Here is a 10,849-nt window from a genome sequence, read left to right as displayed (position 1 = left end):
ATGGTGGCGCATGCCTGTAGATCCAGCTACCCAGGAGGCTGAGGCAGGAGGATCGCTTAAGCCCAGGAGTTTGAGGTTGCTGTGAGCTAGGATGACGCCATGGCACTCTAGCCCGGGCAACAAAGTGAGACTCTGCCTCAAAAAAAAAAAAAGAATTTTATTTGATAGTGTGAATACAAGAATAAAAATCTTCTCAGTGCTGAGGCACTCCAGAATTATTTACTCAAAGCAAACAATGTAGAAATGATTTCTCTCAATGGCTAGATATTTCCTTGCTTTAATTATATAACATTTCCTTGAATTTCTGGCATTTGCTACTTATTGGTTGCCAGCATCCACAAGCAGCTGACAAAATGAACAAGTATAAAATCAACTTTTCAATGTGCTTAGTTTGCTAAAGCTTTTTTTGTTTCGGTGGTCTTGTTTGTTGGTATGATTTTGGAATTGCCTAATGTATAACATGCTGTGTTAGAAAAAACTTGACCATGTACATGTATTGCTTTATTTAAAAATGAATTAAAGAGAAAAATAAAATAAACATTTTCATGCCCCAGGAACTGACATGAACCTTTTCTGTTTCAGCTGTGCCCTGCAGCTCTCCTTTGGTTACTGGTACCATTTGCCTCATGATGCTCAGAACATGTCTGCTGAGTGGGCAGTGAGAGTCAGGGGCAAGCCAGTCTTCGAGGAGCTTATAATCAGACTGGGGGAGACACAGCTCGAAATTCTGGAAAGGTATATTTAATTTCTGATTATTTTAAAGGCAAATAGAAACATTAATTGACCATGATGTTTTTCCATTCCTCATACTGATATGACTAGGGTAAAATAAGCTAATGATGAAAACTGCCATCTCACTGTAAATTTAAATGCTCTTCTTTTATTAATGTGTGTATGAACATGAAACATGATCACCTGTTTAGAACAAAGACAGCTTTTTTCTTTGACAACTTCAGAATAAGGAACTTTGGCTTTTTATTCCTTTTAAGAGTTTCTGTAGTTGACCATTTTTATCTTGTTAGACCATTCCCTTTGGATCTGTATTACCTTGGCTCCTCAGAGATACAGCAAGGATAGAGTCCTCATTTAAAAAGCATTTCCTAATTTTTACATGTTAAAAAGCTAATATTTAAGAAAAGCCCTCTTAATCCCCCAACCCCAACTCCCAGTGAATAATCCAGTTTAATACAAGTGAAGTCTATAAATAAATTTGTTCTTTCTCCTCAAAAAACACTTACTAAACTTTACAAGAATTAGAGGTTTAAAAATTTTACCAAGAGAAATGGAAATATTATTTTACCCCTATTAACATACACTGTTCAGGCATTCCAGCAGCAAGCCCTTTGCTCAGCATTCACTGTTCTGCTAGCATGCTGGCTAGGGGTCTTCTTAGTCACTCTTTTCTTCTCCTTGATAGTGTCTGTACTCTGGCTTCAGCTCCCATGTGTTTTTGTGGATCCCTTTTACATTCTGAACACCAATTTCTTTTAAGATTTCCTTCAGGTACCCCTAAAACAAAACAAAACAAAACCAAAAAAACACTAACAGATTAGTTTATAAAGATAGGAAACAACATTTAAAATAAGTTATATGCCAAAGCACATTTACAAGTGCTTTGCAGGAATCCAAAAGATTCAAACAAGCCCCATCTTGGATCTTCTAAATCAAAATCTCCCAGGAATTTCAACAAGTCTCTAGGTAACTCATTTAACTACACTAAAGTTCCATCACATCTGTTTTAAGGTTCTTCCAGCTCTGACATTCTAGAATCTTTAAGTCCCTGGTGTGTTGCTTAGTTCTCTGAGCCTCACGATAGCTGGAGATAACGTGTTACTAACACAATCTAACACCACATTACATTGACTGATATAACGCTTTGTTCATAATGTCCTTTCAGTTAGGGGTAGGTTGTCACCTAGAAACATAACAGCTGATTACCACCTACACATGGGTCCTTTATAAGGCCCTGGATGGCTTAGCTCTCCCTTGGGCAGCCTTCCTTCCCATTCTACCAGCCAGGCCCCAGCAGGTGGCAGCAATGAACCAAATGAACCCTGGGTTCCCCCAGGAGGCTTGCCAGCTTCCCACACCTTCCACAGTAGGCTTTACTGGCAGACCTGAGTGAATGAGTAAGCATAACGGCTTGAGACATCCAGGTAATATGCACGTCTGCCATCTGCTACTTCAAATTACAAAAAAATGGAACACTGTTCATAAACTACTTTCTAATTGAATAAGATTCATAAATGGGAAATGATGGGTTAGGCACAAATGATTCTCAGTTTAGGTGCCAAGAATGACATCTTTGTAAAATTCCAAAGAATGGTTCATTATGAGACTGGCTACGATACTGTTGCACAAACAATCACACAATTGTGGATGCATTGCAATGGGTCAAAAATGAAAAGAGCAATTGCCAGGAGCATTTTGGTGGTATGATATAAAACAAGCCCTTTTAACGTCAAGTCTAGTGTGCTCTATAATCTAGGCACAGAAAACGAAAATCCTAAAAAGGGTTAAACTCAAAATATTAAGAAGTCTGCAGTGTACAAATTCAGTATCATTCATGTATAGTCTACCTTTATTATGGTAATCTAGTATGTTATGCAGAATATTTTTTTATACACCAAGGTATGACTCTTTGTTTCCTTGCAACAATATGAATGAGATAATCATAGTCTGTCAATTTGTCAAATAACAAAATGGGATTAAGGTCACAATACCTAGCCATAGCACAGATTTCTTTTTTGGGGGTGGTAGTGGGGGAACTTCCTAAAGGATGTTCCAAACTGCAACCTCAGACCACTTTATCCAAATGAATCAACTTGGCAGGGGAGTAGGCATACAGCACTAGCAGAGAACGTTAATAGTGATGATAGGGAAAAAAAGAGGTCAGAAAATCCCTAAAGGGCATTAGACATGGATAGAAACATTGAGAATCATGTCATTGCTCTGTCTAAAACGTTTCAGTGACTTCCCATTTGGCCTACAGGTTGAAGTCCAAATTCCTTCACAGGCATCTGCTTGGGCCTGTCTTCTCCTTTTGGCCTCATCTTCCAATACTCCCCCTCTTACACATATCTGCCACTTCTGTATCTGCATGCTTCTGGGTTTTTCCCATTTGCTGTTTTCTTTCCCTATAATATTTATCCCCTTTCCTCAAATCTGAACTCCTCATCCTTTAAGAACTGGTTCAATGTCACTTTCTCAGAGAAACTTTTCCTAACAACCTTACCCCTTAGTTTTACATTTCACACTGCACATACTTTAATAACCCTTATTATACTATATCATAATCCTTTATTTATATACCTCACTCTCCTCTTAAACCACGTGTTCCTATTCTAGTGCCTGCTTGCACATCACAGATACCTGGTGTACTGATGCGGAGTGAATAGGGTGTGCTTAAGAGTGACAGGCAGCTAAGAGGATTGTGGGGGAAGGAGGAAGATCACTAAGAAGGTCCATAAAAATAGACTATTGGAACTCTACTTCATTTTTAGAACTCAAGCAGCAACCCAGTTTGAGAAACAAAAGTTTACTGACTAACTGTACTACCTGAATCTGAATGACATTTATTACTAAAGTCTGTATTGTAGTATTAAAATACTGTTGGGGACAATGCCAAATGAGGAAGAGATTTTAAAGGTTCTCCCAGAAATTGAAAATTACTTGGTAATCTAATTTTCCTTTCTTTATGTATTCACTCAAATATTTATTCCAGCACAATATGCCAGGTAGAATGGTACACAGCCGTCTTCTTCACAGAATGCAGTTTAAGATTAGGATGGGGTGAGGCTGAAACAAAGGCATATAAGGAGGCAATTATATAGTAATAAAGGTATATATGTACAGGGTATTATAACAACACTGAGAAGGGGCACCTAACTCAGCCTGCCTAAAGATCTTAGGTTCTTTGAGGATAGATATTTGATCATTTGAATAGCAATTATGTGCAGAGATAATGAAAAACAAGTTCTCCTTCTCTTACTTATTCTAAACATTGTGATTTTCCAATTTAATCCTTTGTCTAACCACCTGTATTTCAAACAAAAGATTCTAGAACTGAGTAGATTGCCTTTATGTCACACAGGATTGGGGATATTTCTCATTATAGACTATGTGCCATGCTGCAGCACAAGATCTGAATAAACTGGCTCAGGTCCAGTAATTCTTCATCAAAGAGATGTGTGGGAGAGAATTTACAGCAAGTCTTAATGCAAAGGAAAAAAGGGATAGAACATCACGGCTTCCTTGGAAGGAAATGACACAGTACACACTTGACCGAAGAGGTCAAGTGATTAGGATGTTGTTAGCATTTGTAGGTCAAGATAAAATTGTGGTGGCCAAAAAGCCAGAAATCTATGGATCAACTTTCTGATTCTTCCCCAAGACTGAGACAAACCTATGTAGAGTCACAAGGCACAGGAGCCTGCTATTTTAGTGTTTTTTTGTTGCCTTCCCTCCCTCTACTCCCCACCATTTCTCATATCATCTTTTCCTCTACTGCTCTGTCAACCAAATGGAGAACTTATCTGCATTTCATTTGATCAGGCATTTCAGTGATAAGCATCACATACATAATAATAAATCAATTATATCTAAATTGTTAGATGTTGTTTAAAAACATATACCTTTGACAGGGTTAGTAGTTCATCAACTACTAATATGCTAATAATTTGAAACTACTAGGCTTCTTAGTCATAAAATCTTCCCAAAAAGTTGAGACAGAATAAGCAAATCTACACAAAAGATGGCATTGATTAATTCAGTCACCAAGGGGAAATGCACAATATGCTTTTTATGGAGTGATCCAATGACAAGAAGGGCATCATTTGGTTATGTGATAATTTCAAATTTATCATTTCATCTTTATGTGATTTTTGTGTGAATGACTGCAACTCCTTTAAGAGACATAAACAGAACAAAAGCACGTACTGATAAAGATGTTAGTGACTCCAAGGCACAAGGTTCTTCCGTTAAAAAATAAACTACACATTAGGAAGAAACTGTGAACAAAGGCAACAGATGTTTTTGCTCCTTTAGATAGAGAAAACTGTGAACAGGAGAGGGAAGGTGATGCTGGTGACTCCTCCAGAGCAGGGATGGGGACCATCTCTGCATTTTTTTCCTCCTTTCCTCTGGTTTCACTTCCTCTTCCCCACTAGACCCCACCCTGTCTTGCTCTCAGGGTCCCACTGGCTGAATTCCTCCCTCTGAAAACTCCCTTTGAGAAGAAGCAGACAGATGGTAATGAAATAATCAAAGCACAAGCCTTACCCCAACCCCCCAGTCCTACTTTATTAATCCAAATCTTGAAAAAGTGATTATTGCATTAATATTTTTGTGGTTGTAAATTACCTCATTTTAGTAACACCTCATCTGCCTGGCACTGACAAATGCTTCGCATGTTTGAATATTCCAGATAAGCAAAGCTTACTTCCTAGGGGCCAAAAAGTTTACTTTTAACTTTTGTTTAAAAAGACATGTTTCTAAACTGTATTAGTTTATTTGTATACTGAACATAACAACCTTGAAATATTACAAGGTATTTATTCCAAGGCTGGGATAAAATGGCTTCCAATTGAGAACGAATATATATATATATATTTTAATTTAGACTCTCTCTATATAGTTTAATATATATTAACTATATATATATATAATTAATTTAGAAATGGTTAACTAGGAAAATATAATCAGAGATATTCAAAACAATAAAGATGAAACCAATAAAAATCCTTTTGAAATATGAAGCAAAAATAATTCTTTTTTTTTTTTTTTGAGACAGAGTCTCACTGTGTTGCCTGGGCTAGAGTGCTGTGGTGTCAGCCTAGCTCACAGCAACCTCAAATTCCTGGGCTCAAGCAATCCTTCTGTCTTAGCCTCCCGAGTAACTGGGACTACAGGCATGTGTCACCATGCCCGGCTGATTTTTTTCTATATATATATTTTTAGTTCGCTAATTAATTTCTTTCTATTTTTAGTAGAGATGGGGTCTCGCTCTTGCTCAGGCTGGTCTCAAACTCCTGAGCTCAAATGATCCACTCATCTCGGCCTACCAGAGTACTAGGATTACAGGCGTAATTAATTTCTTATTAATTAAAAACAATTAATAAAAACAGAGTAAAGTTTTACTATAGGGCAATGGCAGATAAAAGTTCTCATTTGTCAGAGCTAGGCATGGTGTAGTCCCAGCTACCTGGGAGGCTGAGGTGGGAGGACTGCTTGAGTCCAGCCTAAGCAACATAGCGAGACCCCATCTCTCTCTCTTTTTTTTTTTTGCTACAGAGTCTCACCCTGTTGCCCGGGCTAGAGTGCCATAGTGTCAGCCTAGCTCATAGCCACCTCAAACTCCTGGGCTCAAGCAATTCTCCTGACTCAGTCTTCCAAGTAGCTGGGACTACAGGCATGCCCCACCATGCCTGGCTAATTTTTTTTTTTAATATACATATATTTTTTAGTTGTCCAGCTAATTTCTTTCTATTTTTAGTAGAGACGGGGTCTCGCTCCTGCTCAGGCTGGTCTTGAACTCCTGACCTTGAGTGATCCTCCTGCCTTGGACTCCCAGAGTGCTAGGATTATTGGCGTGAGCCACCAACAACTGGCAAGACCCCATCTTTTTTTTTTTTTTAAGTTTTCCCTAAGGACTAAAAAAATATTGATGACAATCTGGCAGTTCCTCAGAAGGTTAAACAGAGTTACCATGAGACCCAGCAAGTCCACTCCCAAGAGAAATAGAAACATATGTTCACATAAAAACTTGTTCATGAATGTTCATAGCAGCTTTATTCATAATAGCCCCAAAGTGGAAACAACTCAAATGTCCATTAATGGATGAATGGATAAACAAAATATGGTATATCCACCCAATAGTATATATCTGAGAACAAAAAAAGAAATGAAGTACATTCTTCCATATCTGTAGGTTACATATGTATTGATTCAACCAACTGTAGACTGAAAATATTCAGAAAAACTGCATCTGTACTAAACTGAACATGTACAGCTTTCTCATTACTGCCTAAATCATACAGTATAACAACTACTTACATAGCATTTACAATGTGTTAGGTATTATAAGTAATTTAGAGATGATTTAAAATATACAAGAGGATGCATGTAGGTTTTTTACAAATATTGTGCCAATTTATAATATATCCAGGACTTGAGCATCCTCCGATTTTGGTATCTGCAGGAAGTCCTGGAACCAATCCCCCTCTGATACTGAGGGATGACTGTATTGCTATGAGCCACAACATGGATAAAGCATGAAAACATTATGCCTAAGTAAAAGAAAGCAGTTGTAAAAGATCACATATTATATGATTCCGTTTATATGAAATGTCCAGAATAGGAAAATCTACAGAGACAGAAAGTAGATTAGTGGTTGCCTGGTGGGAGATGACAGAAGTGGGGAAAAGAGGGGAGTGACTGCTAATGGGTATGAGGTTTCTTTTGGGGTGATAAAAATGTTCTAAAATCAATTGTGGTGACGATTGCACAGCTCCATGAATATACTATAGTCCACTGAAATGTACACTTAAAAAAGGTGCAATTTATATTGAAAATAAAGGTTTTTAAATTGGGGGTGAAAAAAGGAGACCTCTCCAGCTTGTAACATCAAATTAACAAGACTATTTTTATTACCAAATTATCTGGGTAGAGTGACACATCCAATAAACAGTGGCTGGCTCTGTATGTTAATCCATAATTAAAATATCTGTGTCTCGGGACATTCTAAAAAGAAGAAATGGCTCTATATGCTGCAATACAGAACCAGTGCTGGCATTACAAGGTCCTCTGCCAGTAGGCTTATCCTCTGGTAACTGGTAACTGAATCTACCTGCTGAGACAGAGAAATGTGAGGCTTTGAACACTTATTCAAATCAACAGAGTATTGTTTTCTCAAATGCAGAGACCAATCCAAGAAAATGATTTCTTTCCTAAGGGAAATTATTTACTTCAGGATGACAAGCCTAAAAACAAGTCTTTCTAGCTTGTTCAGGAACTAAATAAAGAAACCAGCAGAAGGCAGTCACTAAGCTTAAAAACTTACTTTACCTCTGTTTAAAATCAAATAAGACTTGAAAGGATAGGGATGGAGATTTTATTGGCTAAGGGCATTTTTTTCAGAATAAATATAAATTTTGTGGCCTGCTGCTTAATTGAAAATTCTATGTAAATTTTGCATATAAATAAATGCCCAATTTTGTTTACTGGGTGCCTATCTCAGATATTGCTCTTATCTATGCAATACCTTACATAAATCTTGATTCAACTGTTTATATGTTACTAAATTCGCCCCAATTGTTACCTCATCCAGAAATGAGGTAAAAAACAACAAAAAAGGGCTGAAACAAACCATATAGGAACTTAAAATGGAAAATGTTACTGTTCCATAATAAACTTGATAGATCTTTTAGTTTTTCTATTAGAATCTTTTATTCAAAAGGAAAGTATGAAGGCCATGATGTGAGGACATCTCGAGAAGGAAGCCTCCTGCAAGTCAGGAAGAGCCCTCACCAGCACCCAACCGTCATGGCCCCCTGATCTCAGCCTTCCAGCCTCCATAACTGACAACGTAAATTTCTGTTGTTTAAACAAACAATAAATAGCAAAGTATTAAAATTTCATAAATGTGTTTAAATCTCACCTACTTATATTCAACATAGTAATTTATTTTAGTATGACATTTCATACTCTAAAACTTTTAATTAAGACTCTACTTCATAAGTTAGCAAATAATTATTTTTTAAAAGAGAAGTCTCAAAAAGAGCTGTCATTAATATGCTCTGTTGGGAAGTTGGTTGTCTTTTTAGTTTTAGTAGTACCATTCAAACATAAAAATTTACACATACAGGAAAAATGAAGAGAACTGAAAGGAAATATGTGAACAGGAAGAAAATGATGCAGATTTAAAAAGAAAAAAGGAATCAAGTAGAAAAAGGGAGAGTATACATCAGTAGAAAGCACTATATTATTATTTATTATAATAAAAACAGCACTTATTTAGTAGTAAATTTGGGAATGAGCTTCAAATGTTAAAAATATCTATTTTTTACTTTTAGATTAGGAACTGAATGAGCTCAGATAAAGCTTAAATTCTATTCTCTATATACCTGGCTTAGTTTGGTGATGATTCTTAATAATATAGAAATTAGCAAGCAGCCTGCCTGATTGAGAAATGAGTTCTTTTTCCTCCCCATTAAAAAGGCATTCCTATTATTAGAAAAGCATTTTCTTTGATTGTCAACAGATCTGTATACATTTCTAAAGGTAGAAAAGGCACTGTGGTAAGACACATTCCTAGGCTGAAGTCACAGGACAACTGGGTTCAAGCCAGTAACCAGCTCCTCTTTCTGGATCCATAAACTGGAAAATTGAAGTAGATAATTTCTATGCATCATAATTAGTAATATACATGATGAAGAAGAAACAGAAATTCAGGTGGCTTGAGCAACTTGGGTAATGGTGGTGTCACTTACTAAAATGAGGAAGTCTGGGGGAGCCTTTTGTGCGGTGTAGAAATCAAGAGTTCTGTTTTGAACAAATGAGGTTTGAGACAGCAATACAAATAATGAATACTGATTAGGTGCTAACTCTGTGTGACACAAGGGTGAAAGAAGCAGTGGCCTTGGCTGGCCGTAGAGTACTCCTACTCCATCCTCTTAGTTCAAGAACGGGCATACAACCCCTGCCATGTTAATTAAAATCTTCCCTCAGGCTTTTATTGAATTATCTGGACAGATATTCTCTTTTTTCATAGGAGTTACTAGCTATAAGGTGCTTCAGAGGAGGCCATGTGTCTGCCATATGGCAAGAATCTCCCTAAAAATAAAGACAACAAACAAGGAAAAAGAGAAAGATGAGAGATATGGAGAGATGGGAAGGGACAGTTCTAACTAAATAATAGTGGTAGCTGGATCACCTATCTCTAAAGCTAGATGCATTCTTGAACTTCCCAGCTACATAAGCCAATAAATTCTGTTTTTGTTTAAGCTAGTTTGAATTTCTGTTCCTTGCAATTGAAAGAGTCCCAACCAATTCACAGACCCATATAATAACATCCATATACCTTGTAAATTTTTATTTTTGATAGAAATGCTCAGTATCTTAAATTCTCGGCCACTTTATTCTTTTAAAAAGGCTATGCTCCTGTATCTTACTGATTCCAAATTTTGCTTACTTTTATTCAAGCCCTTACTTAGGCCTATTTGGAAACAAACTATGAAGATTAGGTTAATATCACTGTATTGATATAGCAGTGTAACCATTTTGTTTATTGGAAGTCTACATTGCAAATAAGTAACTGCCTTTTGGGCATTATTCAAAGCAGGAGAATTTAAAGTATGTGTACCAAGCTTTGTCTAGCTTTTCCTGTTGATTTGAAACAATTTAATAAAAGCATACCAATTATTCAATTACATATTCTGAATTTAAAAATGGTCCGTTGGACTGACATGATTAGGACCACTGATTCAGAAAGGATAATCAATAATCAAAGATCAACTTTCCTGAATCCTAACCTGAAATTGGGTAGATGGAGCACAAGGAAATTAAGAGGTTCAGTTACATTAATAATCAGAGCTGATTTTCGATATGACACTTTCAATAGAAATGTAAGATTAAAAGAACACTGGTAATTGAATGTTAGAGAACAGTGTGTTTGGCCTCAAGAGTGGTCTTGGCAGTTTGGTGTTTCAAAGGGAGCAATTAGATAAAGTTTTTAATGGTTTGTAACTTCAAAGGAAATGCTGCATATGCTTCTATTATACAGACATAACAAAATATGAAAAAAACTAGACATAACACATCCAAGGTTAAAAATCAAAGACTGCTGGGGAGA

At 36.7% G+C, this 10,849-nt stretch overlaps 1 protein-coding gene across 1 annotated transcript in view; it reads right to left on the bottom strand.

The window, feature by feature from the left end:
• Positions 1-318: 318 nt before the first annotated feature.
• Positions 319-10,849, bottom strand: part of GTF2F2 (general transcription factor IIF subunit 2) — a 149,086-nt gene continuing 138,555 nt past the window's right edge. Inside the window, exon 8 of the mRNA XM_012782733.3 lies at positions 319-1,509. Coding sequence (XP_012638187.1) covers positions 1,390-1,509 — 120 coding nt within the window. The 3' untranslated portion in view covers positions 319-1,389. The remainder of the gene's footprint in view (positions 1,510-10,849) is intronic.

The sequence above is a fragment of the Microcebus murinus genome, chromosome 13, assembly GCF_040939455.1.
Source record: "Microcebus murinus isolate Inina chromosome 13, M.murinus_Inina_mat1.0, whole genome shotgun sequence".
Taxonomy (NCBI): Eukaryota; Metazoa; Chordata; class Mammalia; order Primates; family Cheirogaleidae; genus Microcebus; species Microcebus murinus.
This window is presented reverse-complemented; position numbering and strand designations above follow the sequence as displayed.